This window comes from Labeo rohita, chromosome 5 (assembly GCF_022985175.1).
Source record: "Labeo rohita strain BAU-BD-2019 chromosome 5, IGBB_LRoh.1.0, whole genome shotgun sequence".
NCBI lineage: Eukaryota > Metazoa > Chordata > Actinopteri > Cypriniformes > Cyprinidae > Labeo > Labeo rohita.
In genome coordinates this window covers 3804178-3821840 of record NC_066873.1, presented here as the reverse complement: position 1 = coordinate 3821840, position 17663 = coordinate 3804178, and the positions used below count along the sequence as shown (strand labels likewise).

At 34.7% G+C, this 17663-nt stretch overlaps 1 protein-coding gene across 1 annotated transcript; it reads right to left on the bottom strand.

Moving 5' to 3' along the window:
* Nucleotides 1-1542: 1542 nt before the first annotated feature.
* Nucleotides 1543-15712, bottom strand: dnajc25 (DnaJ (Hsp40) homolog, subfamily C, member 25). The gene is made up of 4 exons (XM_051110254.1): nt 15383-15712; nt 14400-14552; nt 5348-5818; nt 1543-3330 (listed from the first exon to the last, which is right to left on the bottom strand). The coding sequence occupies exons 1-4, from the start codon at nt 15668-15670 to the stop codon at nt 3208-3210; spliced, it is 1035 nt and encodes a 344-aa protein (XP_050966211.1). The 5' UTR covers nt 15671-15712; the 3' UTR covers nt 1543-3207.
* Between the last annotated feature and the right edge of the window lie 1951 nt (nt 15713-17663).

The window sequence follows — 17663 nt, the reverse complement described above, 5'->3', positions numbered from 1 at the left end:
GATAAACATACACACACTCAAAAGAATTCACACGTAAGTGTGTTGAATATACAAAACAAAACAAAAAAAAAAAAAAGGAAAAATACACACTTTATACATTTTATACATTTATATACATACCCTATATACACTCATACATATGTGTATTTTTTTCTCTTTTTTGTATATTCATAATACCAAAATACAGTGTAAAAAAATTCTTCTTTTGAACTTTTTTTGATTTTGGTGGCCACAGACAATCTGCTAATATCAGGCTCTTTGTGCTGTCTTTGTCATTGCATGCACAAGAACATGGTCTATCACAGTAGTTCTAATTTCATCTGAAAAGATTGTTCTTGGTTTTGCTCTTCCTGATATTCCTCGTCCACCACCTCCTATTCGCACTATTCTGTACCTCTCTGATTGACGGACACACGTGCCATCTGTGCACTTTGAACTGGCTTATATTTTGTATATTTAAATATTTAGAATCAAGTCAGAAGAATTTTGAATTATTGTGTGTAAACGATGACAGATGTGTTGCAGTTGTTCTTGACTGTTGCTTTCTTGCATTTAGGGTTTTGCATCATAAGTTCATCACAGAGCAAATTGTGTCTTAGTGAGTGAGAATGTGTTTAGGGTTTTGCAAAAAAAAAGTGCATCAGATCTGCAAACAGTGTCTAAACTGCCTGAACTTGTTTAAGGTTTTGCAGAAAAACTGATTTATTCGACAAATTGGTATAGGCTATTGAAAATTTGGTTCAGAGAATGGGGTTTAGTGTCTCAGCAAATGTGAAAAATTGTAATATACTGTATCTGCTGAACTTCAGTAAACACAAAATGAAGCTGGGAGGCTCAGCTTTGCAACTGCTTCAGGCACAATGACATAATATGATATAGGGATGTCTAGGAACCGCGAAGTTATTTTAAGAAGTTATTCTTAAAAAATTCTGAGGTTCATTAAAATGGTTTACAGATTAACAAGCATATGCAAACAATTAAATCATGTCTTTTAGGCAATGATGTTGAATTATGTCCAGTTTTGATCTTATTCCATTTTAGAACCACTCAAACATGAAAATGCTTGAGTGATGATTTTGTCAGTCTGCAGTCAGCTAGCTCTGACCATTTTTGCAACATGCATCAGACAGCCAGTGAACAGATTGTAGTTTGTCTGCACTGCCCAAGGATGAGACTAATGTGGAATAGACCTCTTGCCATGTGATCTGAAAAATCCTGAATCTGTTTTACAAACTTCAATCATGAAATATTTTTCTATGGATTTTGCAATATGTGTTCAGATGCTTAGCATCCAGAGATTTTGACTCCAGACATCATGGTCTCCTCAATTGTAATAGTGACCTCAAGTGGTAATCCAGGTGCACAGCAAATCAAACACTTAGATATTCCAGATCCCACTCTCTGAATTCCATGTGTTCTCATATTCTGGATATAACTGTCTATTACAACAATTTAGAAGTAAAAGGGAATGTTTCAGATTCTAAATTTCTACTAACAGCATCTACAGCCTGCTGTCAACACAGAAAATAATGTAAACTGTGCTAAAACTCAAGCCACAGGAGTCTAAGCAGACTTTCTGAGTTTTCTAGCTTTAATTCTGCACAATGTTTTTATTCACAGCAACATACAAACCATGTTAATTGAATTGAATTGAATTATTCAAAAATAATGTTTTTGTTTTGTTTTCAGCAGATTAATTATCATTCTTAAAATGCGATCTGTAGCGTACAAGCTAAGCTAAATAAAAAAGAAAAAATGAAGAAAAAAACAAAGTGGCATTATGGCACTGAATTTAACTTGCGACAAAACTGTGGCATTGAACTAGAATTAAATGGGGCCAATGGAAGAATTAAAAGCAGAAGTGTGAAGCTAATTGTTTAATGAATGTTTAGAGAACAGTGTTTGAAATAACTATTATTTCTTAGTGTGAAGAACATTTTAATAATCTAAAGAAGCTTTTTCCACTAAAAAATACCTTTTGTGAAATGGAAAACGTCTGCACTGCCTTGAGAAACTAAGATTTTGGCATAGAGATAAATGTGTACGGATCATGTAGTACAGTACACTATTCATATATACAAACACCATTTATTGTTTGCTTTTGGGATCTGATAGAGTGTTTGGACCCAGAAATGCTGACGCGTCACATCACACTCCTCAGCTGGATAATGTTAGCTATTTCCAGGATTACATACTTAACCAAGACAATTAGAGTCAAGAATCTGGGGATGATAAAATGAGATTGTATGCAAACAATCAATTTGTGATCTCTCTGTTCTCACCTCAGCCTTGCTTTCGTTACAGATGACATGATATAATCACATTCCATGGGAAAAAGAATGAGCAGGACATAATTAACAAAAATAAAAATCTCCTTTTGTGCTACTTTCTGTGATGTTCTTTTAATAGCATTGTCTCTTCTAAACAGACTTCAGGAAAATGAATCCTTACAGGCGAGGAAAAAAATAATTTCGAAATTCCACTGAAAAGAAGAAATTACAAGCATTCATAGAAGGCACATAGTCAAACACAAAATACCTTGGATCTAATGAAAAGTCTTTGGGGAATAGACTTTTCTATGTGCACCTTTGGTTATGCACACATAATAATATAATAAATTACTGATGAAATATTAATCTATTGCATGACAACCAGGATGCTCACGAACAGGAATAACCATAAACGCTAAAATTGTTTTGAAGTACCACAAAGCCTGTAACTGAAAAATTTGATGCGACTTACCAAATTAAATAAAAAAGGGAAGAGAGAAAGAGGAAAAATATGCCTTCAGGGAACAAGCACAGCATCAGATGATGTAACATTTATAGCAGACATGTAGAAAGAAAAGCGAGACAAAGACTTTCAGTGTTTGAAATGAGGCATTTTTCAAACTATAACACTGGGTTTCTAAAGCCTGTGATCATATCCCTCCTGGTAAAACACACAATGTTATTACACAGTTATTTTTCTTTATGACTCCAACACAGTCCTTTCCTCCTATGAAATGACTGAAAAATCAAATAATCCTCCAAAGGTACAATTAAAAAGCCTTTAAAGTCTTACATGAGAAAAGGCAGCCTTGAAAATGACGTGCACATTGTCAGTCTATTGTAAACAAGGGCGCACAGAGCCGTGTGTAATTACACACACAAGCTCAGGCTGTTCAGGCTGGACGTGCATCTGGGTCGGAGCTCTGAGCAAGTGAGGTCAATCGTCAGCAAAAGTGATGCGTCCCGGCCCCTCACTCTTCATCCAGCGCCTGTAACGTTTCCATCGTGAGTCTGTGGCCATCTTCATCTTCATCTCCTCCTCCTGCTCCTCTTTGTAGGCCTTTCATAAACACAGTATAATCAGTCAGTCTGGAGTGCTTAACACAAATGATACAAACACCACACACTCAAGCCTAACACTTGTGCACATGGACATTTTAGTCCATTTTAGTTTCGTTTTTTTTGAGAATTTTGCCTGTGTTAATGCTAACTAGTGTTGCACGAAATACCGGTACTTAAAACGTATCATGATACCCTGCTTTTAAAAAGTGTACGATTCCGCATTTTACTAGTACCGGTACTTTAAGAATGCATTTTAATAAAAGCTGTATTTCTGCGTGTCTGTGTCAGTTTTGTTTACTACACACATACAAGCTCACGTGTTTTCACCCTCTGCCGCCTCAATATATGAGTACATGATAATATGAACATAATCTCTAGATCTGCTCTGAGAGTCACTTCATGAGCATTTTACCGTTTCTTTTGCAGAAAATTAGCGTCATATAATGAAGACCCTAAAGGTCTTCACAGCAACCCGTCAAAATAAAAGTTTGGTTCAACTTGACAGTCAGAAACATATTAATATATTACTTAATGTAAAGATAGTACTACTACTAATAACAAATATATAATTAAAACAATGTTTAAGGAATATTTACCATAAAATTGTAAATTGTAAAACACAACCCAGTATTTCTGAAAAAAAGAAAAAAAAAATAGCCTATAATAAATTAATCCTTTATCAAATATAATTATTCTTTATAAATACATTAGACATGCTTTTGATTATTAAAATGTAATGAAACGATTAAAATAGAATCCAGAAAATTAATGGAAAACAGAAATTTAAAACTGAATTTGAGAAAAATAATAAAACGCATTTCATTTTTGTTAAACTTTTAATAAATTGCTGTTAAATTATGCAAGTTTCATGATTTTAATAGACATGCTGGAATTGGAATGAAATTTAGGAAAGAAATAAAACAGATTTCATAGAGCCCTCTTTATTTAATTTGTGTCTTTGTTTTATTGTAGGTGTCATTTAGTTACTTGCATCTAGGCTCTTATTATTAATAACAAAGATGAAATAAAAAAAAATTAAAAAAAGACTAAGTCATAACATAAATTGTTGCTTTAAGCTAACTTACCAATACAGCAAAGATCTCTACATACCTGTAGGCTCAGTAGTTGTTCACCATTATCCTGTGTAGTGGCACTTGCATGTAATTAATTAATTAATTAATTAATTATTTTTAAGAGGTGATAAAATGCTGAATCAAAGTAAAAATTTTACAACACTAATGCTAACTGCATAATTTTTGGTTCAGGTGTGTATTTTTATTGGAATTTTAATATTTTACCCTCATTTCCTTTAATAAATCTATTTTACAGTAGGTACAAAAAATAGTTCCTTTCAGACAAAAACGTGCTCACTGAAACACACTAAAACTGCAAATCTGAATGCCAGGGTCATTTAACTGTAAAATGATGCAATATTTGTTAGTAGGCTTTCATTTTGTTGGCAAGGCTTCAAAATTAAAATTTTTACTTTTTTTTTTTTTTTTTTTACTAGATGGTGCCATTTTTTCAAGTTTGGCATAGTTTCCCTTTATTCTTGTTTTCTGCTTATGCATATTATAGAGTCAATTGGATAAATTATGCAGCTATAATTGTGTGAGTATGTTGGTATGGATGTCAGAGTGTGGCTTGTATGTGTGTCCTAAATCATTTTTTTGTGTGTGGGCACTTATAATGTTTGAGAGAGAGAAATTGTACTGTACTGCGAATCACACATCCCCCCGCTGTGTATGCCAGTGGAGCTTTGCTGGAATCTAATGGGAAAAGTTTGGTACCGCACCCAAACAAAATTTTACTAAAAGCTAATTTTTGAGATATCAACCTCAAATTTAGAACACAACTTGTTTAGATTTATGGCTTTGATTTTCTGTCTTTTTTTTTTTTGGTTCAAATTGTTATATAAAATATATATTTTAAATAAAATAATAAAATATGGAAGTAGATCAGTAGAAAGAAAAGGCAAAAAAAAAAAAAAGGTACAAAATGAAATCTTCTCAAACCTCATAATTCTCTTTGATCCAGAGCTGCTGCTTCAGGAAAGTCTCTTTCAGGCTGCTGTCCAGACTATCAAACTGAGCCTGTGACATCTTCATGTGCTTGCGGATAATGTAAAGTCTCTCCTCGTCCCCATACTCCTCCCCGCGAATGGTGAAACGGTAAAACCACGAGCAGTTCCACGCCACGTAGGTGCACAGATGGTACGGAAACAGAATGATTTTACAAAGCAGAATATCAGATATATTGGGCTTCTGATAGCCGCCTTTGATGTCTATCTTGTTCTTGATGATGTCTCTGATAATCTGCTCCTCCTCTTCGCGGATCTCCTCTTTGGAGCGCCGGTTCTTGCCCTTCTCTTTGGTTCTATTTAGCAGACCTTGCTGCTTGGCCAGTTCAGTAGCTTGGATGCGGTATTTGGGAACGGTCATCAGGTAGTTGATGGCTTCTGTGTAGCTACTCCACCAGCTGTAATACTGCAAATAAATAAAAACATCTGTTCGTTAAATGGAAAGTTCTGACTGCAAAATCTGACTCTACACTCTTAAAAATAAAGGTGCTTTAAAAGGTTCTTCACAGCGATGCCTTAGAAGAACCATTTTCGGTTCTACAAAAATACCATTCAGTCAAAGGTTCTTTAAAGAACCATCTTTTTTTTTACCTTTTTAGAATCTGATGAACCTTCTTTCACCACAAAGAACCTTTTGTGAAACAAAGTTCTTCAGATGTTAAAGGTTCTTTATGGAACCATTTATACAAAAAAAGGGTTCTTCTATGGCATTGTGAAGCACCTTTATTTTTAAGAGTGCATGAGCCATATTTTATATATTAATGTGCCACACAATGACACTGTTTTGGCAGTGCTCTTCAATACCAGTTCTGGAGGTGAGATGTCCTTTAGGCTTACAGCTGAAAAGCAGTGGTCTACAGTGAATAAAAACCAAAAACATAAAAGCTAGTATGATCTTGTGGTCTCAAACCAATTTTTTAAGCATCTGAGAAATTAAAATTATCAAGGAGTTTGACCACCTTTTTCTAAAGCTGGAGAGTGCTTCGGTTCTTACCCTGCTCTCTATCTAGACCAGTTTAGAAAATCTTGAGAGAAGTAAAGAGTCATAACTGTGATTTAGTTTCAGCAGTTATAACACATTTGGTAAAATATGTGACACCCTATAAATTAGAGACAGCAGGGCTCTACAGTGAGACCATTTCACCAGACAGAATCCTTTCATAAATAAAGTGTAGAGAGAGTGTAAATAAGAGATTCATTGTGCAGTGTAGAGAGATTCGTTGATTATAAGGAAACTTTGTGAGATCGCAATGAACTAAGTTTGTTGACAGCTTTTTTAAGGGGAGTTTGAAAATATAAGATATTGATTTAATACAACAGTTAAATAAACAAGAAATTAATATTAAGTGACTTACATTCTCTGGCTATAACACTATTGCCTGATTTTGCTCTATTTAATCTTCAAAAATAGAAACAGTCACAGCTGAGCTGTTGCGCATCTCCATTCAAACACAGCGGAGTTTCGTTTATAAATGAACATGCGTTAACATCCGTTTGAACGAATCAAATGAATGAATGATTCAGTAATTAAATCAGTGATTTGCCACCACCTACTGGCAGTTTTAGTTTAATTTTTAAAGTCTCTTTTCAGTTATTTTAATTTCAATTTAAGATTTTTTAATTTAATATTTCTATATTTCAAATTTTATATTTAAAACATTCATCTTAACATGAATGTTCCCAGCCTCATTAAACATATGAAAATACACCTAATTTTGTTAATACTGATTTCATTGCATTGGTAACTTATACTTATTCTACTTGTTCTTATTCTATTGTTTTAATTAGAAATTTTAAAAAAGCTTATTATATAGATGTGATGAGATCCGATGTGTCGTGAGGATATCCTCCCAGAATATTTAGCAGTTTACATTAAAGCTGCATGATTAATCCTTAAAATATCAAGATATCGATTCAAACACCCATGCGATCTTATTCCTGAATGACAACGATTTAGCTGTGTCTATTATGACTGTTTCACATTGCGATTGTGAGTGGAGCGTGAGAAGCAGGTTTTGTCGCTGCCCATGTTAATGAATCAGTGGGTCGGGGTAAATGTGAACACAAAAAGAGCAACACAAACAGCCTTTTCAACCGCATTATAATCATTATTGTGATTAGTGTTATAGACATTTAAATAATAGAAGAACTGGAATAAATGTTTATAGTTTGGGTATAAACATGTATTGTCTACAGTAGCGATAAAAATTAAACAATCTTAACACTTGTACGTATTGCTTATCTTCTTCTGCCAGGAGGTGGCGACAACTGCATGTATGTAATTAAATAACTCATTCAGGAGACTTCAATAGTCAAAAAAGTCTTAATGAAGTGAGACACTGACTCCATTTTTTCTTTTTTTTTTTCTTTTTTTAAATGAATATATGTTTTTAAAAGACTTAAGCAATGAACAGTTTGTCAGAACCACTAGTAAATTACGTCATTTTTGTTTAGATTTCTAATCTTTTTTTTCTCTAGAATCATGAGAGAATTATGGTCTCCAGTTTATTAAAAACAACTGGTATTCTCAATTTATCCAGAATCCTGAAGATCTTGTTTAAATGTTGTTTATTAGTGCATATAGTTCATTAAAATGCAAGGTTAATTTCATAAAGTTCAAAATAAACTTACATTTTTTCGCATTTTGCCCTTTTCAGTTGAAGAAAAGACTATTTTCCCTATATATTTCATCATTGAGGATTTATTAAGAAAAGTTTAAAAATCTTGTCTCATCTCGTTCTCGTGAACCCAGTCTCGTGTGATAAGCGTCTCTTCACACCCCTAAATATATATATATATATATATATATATATATATATATACAGTGCCCTCCACTAATATTGGCACCCTAGGTAAATATGAGCAAAGACGGCTATGAAAATAATTCTGCTTTGTTTATCTTTATGATCTTACATTCAAAAAATTCACAAAATGCTAACCTTTCATTGAAGTAAAACAATTAAAAGTGGGGGGAAACTTACGTTATGAAATAAATGTTCTTCTCATATGCATGGTGGGCACAATTATTGGCACCCTTAGAAATTATAATGAGAGTAAAATATCTCTGAAGTATATTCCCATTCATATTTGCATTTATTTAGCACACTAGAATGACTAGGAGTATGATATTATCCAGCAATAACTTCCTGTTTCACAGGATTATAAATATGAGGAGCACAAAGGCCAAATTTCCTTAATCATCCATCACAAGGAATAAAACCAAATAATACAGTTCTGATGTGCAGAACAAGATTGTTGAGCTTCACAGAATAGAAAGTGGCTGTAAGAAAAGAGCTAAGGAATTGAAAATCCCAATTTCCATCGACAATAATTAAGATTTCCAATCAACTAAAGATGTTACAAATCTGCCTGGAAAAGGATGTGTGTCTATATCGTCCTAATGCATGGTGAGGAGGAGAGTTTAAGTGTCCAAAGACTGTCCAAGGATCACAGTAGGAGAACTGCAGAAATAATTAGAGTCTTGGGGTCAGAAGACTAAAAAAAAAATTCAAACAGCCCCTACGTCACCAAATGTTGTTCAGGAGGGTTTTAAGAAAAATCCTCCTTGCTCATCCAAAAACAAACTCCAGCATATTCAGTTGTCAGACACAACTTGAATTTCAAATAGGACTGGCTTCTGTGGTCAGATGAAACTAAAAAAAAAAAAAAAAAAAGAGCTTTCTGGCAGCAAACCCACCAAATGGGTTTGGTACAAAAAGTATCCCATATCCACGGTTAAATATACTGCTGGATCTTTAATGTTGTGGGCTTATTTTCCTGCCAGAGATCCTGGACATCTTGTTCAGATACATGGCATCATGGATTCTAGCAAACACCAACAGATAAAAAATGTAAACCTGACTGCATCTGTTAGACGTTCTATAACGAGCTGTGGTTGGATCCTCCATCAGGACAATGATCCAAATCAAACATCAAAATCAACACAAAAATGTGTCACTGAGCATAAAATGAAGCTTCTGCCATGGCCGTCCCAGTTGCCTGACCTGAACCCTATAGAAAATGCGTGAGGTGAACTGAAGAGAAGAAGCACCAGCATGGAGCTGGGAAACTGAAGGATCTGAAGAGTTTCTGTACGAAGGAATGGTCTCTGATCTCTTGTCAGGTGTTCTCCAAACTCTTTAGGCATTAAAGGAGAAAACTCAGAGCTGTCATCCTGAATAAAGGACGTTGCAATAATTGGGTGCCAATAATTGTGGTCAACATGAACTACAGAAAAACATTTATTTCATAAAGTGATTTTCCCCCTGCTTTCCATGGTTTTACTTAAATGATAGGTTAGAATATTGTGAATTTTTTTTAATGAAATATTAAAAAGATAAACAATGCAGATTTATTCTCACAGCCACCTTTGCTCATATTTACCAAGGGTGCCAATATTAGTGGAGGGCACATATATATGTATGTGTGTGTGTGTGTGTGTGTGTGTGTGTGTGTGTATATTAGAGGGTGACACGGGAGTGGATTTTCAAATCTCTCCCGTCCCACTCCCACAAAAAAAAAAAATCCCATCCCATCCCAATCCCACGAAAAAACTGGGAGAAAATCCCGTCCCATCCCAATCCCGGAAGAATGACTCCCATTCCCTCCCACTCCCGTATTATGTTTTTTTGGCCGGAATCTGCCAGTTACAGTAAAGAATACAGTACAGATCACAGTATGCCCGTAACTTTTTTTTTTTACATTAGTTGAATAAAAATGCAAAATGTACGCTTTGTTTTTTTTTTATTGAACTAAAAGCCATCTTAAACAAATGCACAGTGTGCATTGCACACACATTAAATTTCATGTAAATCATTAATGCAAACACACGTTTCCTATTTGAATTGGTCCATCTGAAAGCAGACTTTCAATAGATATATTTTTCATGTCTCTAAAGCAAGTATACACAGAGTTTCTAAGTGACGCGCTCAAGTTCACAGAGACAGACGGCAGAAAGCACGTCCTTTTTGCTTTAATTAGTTTACAAAAGCGCAACGTTTCCTTGTTTTTCTGAGTGCACACAAATAAACGTTGAGTCATTACAGATTCGAAAGATGCCTATCACTCTTATCTGTATGACTAAAAATGACGGTATTTTAAGAGCAAGTGAGCGCACCGGCGCCTCTGTCATGCAGCACCGCGCTACTATTCGGCTTCCACACTCGCACTGACACTTCAATAGCGCACATTTTTCTAGGTTAACATTAGATTGAGCGGCCATGTAAACTTGCTACTACAAACATCTTTCAGATAAAAAGCCATATGGTCGATGAATGATAGGTGAGCATTTGGATGTCCTGCTGTATTACAAGTCGTTAACGATCTGTCCGTCGTGAACTCACTTGCTTAGCCACACCAAAGCATACAGAAGGAGAGCATAAAGAGACAGGTCAACTAGAATTACGTTCAAAATTACAATATATAGTTTATTTATATAAAAGGTATATTTGTGTATAAATTTGTGTTTCATAGCGTTACGATTCCCGGTCCCGCTCACTCCCGCTGACATTTTTTCCTATTCCGTCCCAATCCCGTGATTATTAGTGATTTTGTTTCCCATCCCGCGGGATTCCCGAAAAAATGTCAGCCTCTAGTGTATATGTATATATATGTATAATATAATATATAAAAGATTACATACTTTTAATAAAGTCAGAAAAAAGCCATTACAAAGGTAAAAACAAAATTCCCCTGTAAATCACTTTAAGGAGTCAAATATCACCTCGTTTTTTAATCAGATTTTTGAGCTATACAGGCATCTATATCATTTTAATACATACGAGTTTCGTTACTCCTCCCTCCAGATGGCATCAATTTGACTGCCATGCACTGGATTTTAAATACCTTTGCTATATTTTCACAAACACTGTATAAACTGAATAATATATGTAATGTAGATGTAGCTGTAGATTTGAATATTGTCTAGTATCATAAAATCTCCTCCCAAAATTTTATTGAAACAAAACAGAAAAAATTAATTTCATGAAAAAAAATTAATGCTAATGATAATAGTAATTATGCTTATTGTTTGTTCTGTATTGAACAAAGAGGAACACAAGTGTGATCACAACAGGATCAGCTGCAAATAAAACACAATCTGTCGACACAGATGTATCACAGACACAAATAAGCAAATGAGTTTGTTAAAGCATTTTGTATTTTATATCCACCAATGAATCAGATCCTAATCTGATACTATTTCCATCTCCAAGTGTTCCCACTCATCTCAGCTAGAATTTCTATAATCATCACAGAAGAATCGCTCAGCCTTTTCTGACACGTGGGCACCACACGCCACCCTCTCCATCATCAGTGTCAGCGACTACAACTGTACCAATGACTGCATGGGAAAGGCTTTGATATTGTTCAAAAATCGAATTTCAATCGAAGGCATCCACAACAAATCAACCAGCACCACCCAATGCATTTAGTTATAACTGAGTTTTAGTTGGGGTGTTCAGGATTTAACACATATTCACTGCATTTACAGCCAGCCAAACAAAATTCTGTAAAATTCTAGTAGTATTTTTTACTTTGAATAATTACTGAACATCAAAAATTTGACTGCTTGACTGTTATTTGGTGCTGAAAGAAAATCTTAAAACATCCTAATACCAGACCTTAATGACAGATCTCACTTTTGGAAAAAAAAAATCTGGTTTCCACAGTAGATGACTGGAGATTAAATGTTTTTTTTTCTACAATTAAGTGAACACAAAAACATTTCAACACAGTCACGATCAACACCCACATCTATTTAGGCAGATAAAACAAAGCCATTTGAATTTTAAAAAGTTTGAAAGCCACAGTTAACAGATCTTAATAGCTTGGAGAAAGATGGCATTTTTGTTCCAAGTTCAGTGAAAATAATCCAAACGCAGTGTGGTGAGTGTGGTGTGCATGTTTGCAAATTGTTTGTAAATTGGAAACTTTGGTAACTCTTTATTTTGATAGTCCACTTTAGACATTCTACTAACAGTAAGTAACTTTGCAACTGCATGTCAACTAGTCATTAGAGTATTAGTAGATGGTCTGCTTATTATCTTCTAACACTTTGCAGGTATATGTCAACTTATTCTGCTAACCCTAAACCTAACCTAACAGTCTGATCTCAGAGTTAGCAGAAATGTAGCTGCAAATTAATGAGAATTAATTGACATGTAGTTGCGAAGTTACTTATAATTAGTAGAATGTCTAAAGTGGACTATCAAAATAAAGTGTAACTGAAACGTTTACAGGACTGTCATTATTTCTACCTGGTGGTGATTTTTGATGGGTCATTATTTATATGCAACCTTTTATGAATGAAAGGTACATCACTGCTGTCCAAAGCATGAGGGCAACATACATTTTGCTTTTTCTGCATTTTGCTGTCATTTCCTATAATCTGTAAATATTTCCATTTATCTGTTGTTGTCTTAACTGATTTTAAAAAATAATTCAACTTCATTATTTTCCCCAAGACCGAGATGTTTTAACTATTTTTCTGTAAAATCCTCAGCTTCTTACTCATGAACAGGTTGTGTTTTTCTCCATTATCACTTATAATTTAGTCAAAACAGACTGTATAGCCTGTCGGTCAAGATATTTACAAAAATGCAACCATTACCTTTAAAATAAAATGTAGAATAAATAAAACACATTTTTCTCTAAAATGTGTATGCCAAAATGATAAGCACCTTTGCAAATTCTAAAGAGCAAAAATCCAAACGAAATATAATCTTATTCATAATGTATGTTTTACGTTCACTTTAGTGTTTAGAGACACTAAAACACTAAGACACTAAAGTGTCACTGATGTGACAATATCCAAGAATTTATCAAGTAACGTTAACGTTATTATTAAACAATCTAAAATAAATGTTTCATTTATTGTTGTTGTTATTATTATTATTATTATTATTATTATAATTACACATTCTAAAGCAGGGTTGTCAAACTCAGTTCCTGGAGGGCCGCAACCCTGCAGAGTTTAGTTCCAACCCTGCTTCAACACACAAACCATGTAGTTTTCAAGTAAGCACCAGGGACTTGATTCAGGTGCTTTCAATTAGGGTTGAATCTAAACTCCGCAGGGCTATGGCCCCTTTAGAAACTGTGTTTGACCACTGTTCTAAAATAAAGATGTTTAAAAATTAGCAAAGTGCAAAAAGACAGCTATAAATAACTAACATCCATCTTTACTGTATACTAAAAACTTTTTATGACACACAATGTAAAGCACACAAAAATGATCATATAAATATTATTTTATATTTATTATAAATCCTCCACCACTAATAGACTCAAGGTACACCATGAGAGTAAGTAAAAGAGGGAATTTTTGTTTTTGGGTGAAATATCTATTTAAGGTGAATGTTTACATAATTTTGTTAAATGTCAAAAAGACAAAAAAAAAAAAAAAAAAATACAGTTTTAAGTGTTTTATGGTCATTCCTGATAATGGGACTACAGAGAATCTTTCAAAACTGGTTTTACTTCATAAGACTACTTCTTTGACTAAAACACCACTGCAGTAAACATTTTTGCAGCCAACAAACACAGAGGCTATCTGGCCATTAAAATGAAAGCAGACATTTGCAAAAGGATTTGATAATATTGGTCTTGGATCTGACATATGGTTCGGAGGTTTCCCTTTATTGTGGCGCCCCCATCAGTAGTGAAAAATAATGCTTCCATGCCACCTGGTTTCAAGTTTCGAGGCCTTACAATTTGGGCTCCACAATTAAATGCATTTTTATTTGTTGCTGTGTCCCATATGGGTGGTATTTAAATTTAATGTGCACCTTTAAAATGTACCCAATTCAATTTGAAAAAATGGGAAACTATTTTATTGGCTCATATCTGCAAAATCTAATAAAATATAATTCAGAAAAATAAGGAAGATGATTAGGAAAAATAACATCATCAGTATGTTTCCTTTTCAATCCCATAGCAATGAATGGCTGTAAATGACCAGAACATGTTGTGACGAGTGCTTTACTTACCTGGAACAGTGAGATTGCACAAATAGTTACGAGAATCACTATCCTAACGTCTACTTTGGGAGCAAGTCTTCTCCTGTAGTAGGTGTAGTAGTGGCTGTAGTATTCATCTGGGTGGTCCAGCATGTAGTCGTAGTCCTTACGTAAATCTTCATCCTGAAAGTTGCAAAATGAGAGATCTTTAGAGTTTATTAAGCTGTTATGACTACTTACCATGTCTCAAAATTGCAATGTAAAGGAAATATTCAAGTAAAATGTTAATGCTGGTTTGACCAAGTATTTGAAAATATTTTAATTGTAAAAGCTTGAAGACTTTTTCATTCATTCAGTCAGACAAACACTGCACAACCATCAGATAGAAGGTACAAGTCATAGCAGTCTAAATAAAGACAAGCATCAGGGTTTGTACAGCATGATATATTTAGCTTGCAAGGACTAGGAAGAGTTGTGTATAGAAATTTAGAACCTTAGAAGAACTTAAAAAAAAAAAAAAGTTTAACAAAGAAATGGGTGCAAGGCAAGCTGACTTTTGACTTTCAAACTACTGGGTCAGTATGCATGTGCATAGTTCAGGTGAATGATGAAATGTACCCTCTTTAACTTCCTGTTAAACTGAATGTACAAAGCAAACTGTTCGCTAAAACAACCACAACATTACAAACCAGTTGTGTTATATAGAGAGACAGAGAGAGAGAGAGAGAGAGAGATTTTTTCAATATAATTCATTCATTTAATAATACAATAAAGTGATGTAACTCCTCATTTGAGAACTGATGAGAAACAACACGAACTTACAATGGCCAACACTTGAATTAACATTAACCAAGATGAATAAATGCCTGAAAAAGACATTAATCCACTTCACCTGAGCTTTTGTGTGAATTCTTAGTTAAAACACAAGCTGAATGAAACGTTTGATTTCTTAAGCAAAAACACACAATTCTTTTAAGAACGACATGTAAACAGGCGCTTGTTTTCAGAGTTACCTTGAGTGTCTCGTAAGCAGTAGCGACGAGCAGAAACTTTTGTTGCGCGGTTTCGCGGGAGTCTTCGCTCTCTCCGGGCTGATATCTGTCCGGGTGATATTTTCGGGCCAGCTGCCGATAGGCACGTCCGATCTCTGCTTTGCTGGCATCACGCGAAACTCCCAGCACGTCATAACAACTTTGAGTCCCGCAATACAGTCCCTCAATGAGCGCGGAGACCGAAGAAACCCCCAAAATAAAAACAAGACATAACCAAAAAGTGAGTCTCAGCTCGATGGACGCGGCCATGTCAGCATTCTGATGCTGCGGTCGCGCTATGATGACGCAACATTGTACGTACACGTGTTGACAAAAGTGTTCTTTCCGTCATCTAAATAAGAAAACATTGAATGCAAGAAAGTATGGTTAATAACAAATACGTTTTTCATAAGTAACAAAGTAAAAAGAGGTATCGTTTAAAATATTACACAGAATGTACTCTGTTAAAGAATATTTTGAACGGTTCGAACTGGATGTGGAAAACTTTTGTGATTTTGGTGGTGTTGTTAAAGAATCGGTGACTCATCTTTTCTTTCAGTGTGTATACTCAAGATTATTTTGGGTAGATGTCTCTAACTTCATTTCTAGGATGTTTGGAACATTAATATAAGCTGGGACCGAGATGGGTCTTGCACATGTTTTCCAGTTGGGTCCCACCAAGTGGCAGTTGCAATCCCATATGGAATCCATGTGGGCAGTTGGCATGGGGCCATTATGGAACCCACGGACAATCCCATATAGAGCCCATTTTTCAGCCCATGTCAAACCCACATGGGCCCCACAATCAAATGTTAGCTGGGTTAAAGCTGGGACCAAGATGGGTCTTGTGCATGTTGCCCAGTTGGGTCCCACTTTGTGACAAGTTCAATCCTATATGAAATCCACGTGGGCAGTTAACATGGGGCCATTACGGAAGACAATCCTATATGGGGCCCATTTTTCAGCCCAGTTCATACCCATATGGGCCCCACATACAAATGTTGGCTGGGAATACAAATAGAAATGTATGATGTTATATTTTTCTTTGTACAAGATACCATTGATTCTAAAAGTACAATTTATTTTCTTACGCAGTTAATTATTTTACTCGGAAAGTATCACATTCATGTAAAGAAACGGACTAAAGCTAAGCCAAACTGTGAACATTTTAGTAAAGAAATCAAAATGGTTCTACTTTGCAAAATATGATAAACAGAAGCTAAAAAGACCTATGAAGCGCTATGTCGTTTTAATTTGGTTGATTAAAAGTATTTTTTCCCCCTGGCATAGATCTTTCTTTTACCCATGTACATGCACTTGTTTTTGTTTATTTTCCCCTCTGTATACCCTTTTTCAATTTCTTGTTACTGTGGTGAGATGCATATATTTGTATTAATATGTACATAATCACTGCTAGTGATTCCTATGGAGAAATATCACTTCCTGCCCTCCAGCTGCATTTTGCGCCACAGCAATGACGTCATGTGCAAACAACCTATTGACATCATAAGTCTTCTGAACAACACTGTGAGCAGACACAGGCAAGTTACCACCTTCTTTTATAACTATAACTTATTAATATTGTTATATTGTGGTTGTCAAGCTTAACGACTCAACCCTGTTACATCAAATAAAGATAGAAAACTATTACTTATGAAAATGTTCTTTGATATTTTAACAATATACATGATTTCTTAATATCATGCATGCCATGTGTTCTCCTGTTATTTACTACATTTAGAGCAAATATTCACAACCCTGTCACACTCAACCCTGTTGCTTATTTGATCATAACAGGGTTGTGCGATTGTAATGGGGTTGTGTTTTTAACACTTTGGTTCTGACTTCATCCAGTAATTTAGATGAATTATTATATTTGATCAAGAGTCCACATGCATATGTTGAATGTAATAATGTCCATGTTAAAGCTGTGTGTGTGCCTAGATTTTAATGTTTCTTGAACTCAGTCTGAAATGTTCAAAACAATCATAAGAATACGGGTTTAAGTTTAAATTCTGAAGTTAGCCCACTTCTTTGATCAAAAATGATGAGGTTGCTGTCACAAAAAGTTCCATTTCAGGCTTTAGTATAGCAAAAGTGTGAGATTTTATGTAACTTTTATATTTGCAAATACTGAAGTAGTGTGATGGACATCTGATTAATAGGAAAATGTTGATTTCATTACGAATACATTTTATAATCATATTCAGAGAGCTCAAATAGTGTCCATAGCAGGGTTGAAGACTAATAGTGCCTACATCTT

Excerpts from the sequence above, each read along its gene's own strand:
- dnajc25 (XM_051110254.1), bottom strand. The coding sequence starts at position 15,670 with ATGGCCGCGTCCATCGAGCTGAGACTCACTTTTTGGTTATGTCTTGTT. Across the intron at positions 14,553-15,382 it reads CTGCTTACGAGACACTCAAG|GATGAAGATTTACGTAAGGA; the intron begins GTAACTCTGAAA and ends TGCAACTTTCAG. Across the intron at positions 5,819-14,399 it reads GTGCAATCTCACTGTTCCAG|TATTACAGCTGGTGGAGTAG; the intron begins GTAAGTAAAGCA and ends ATTTATTTGCAG.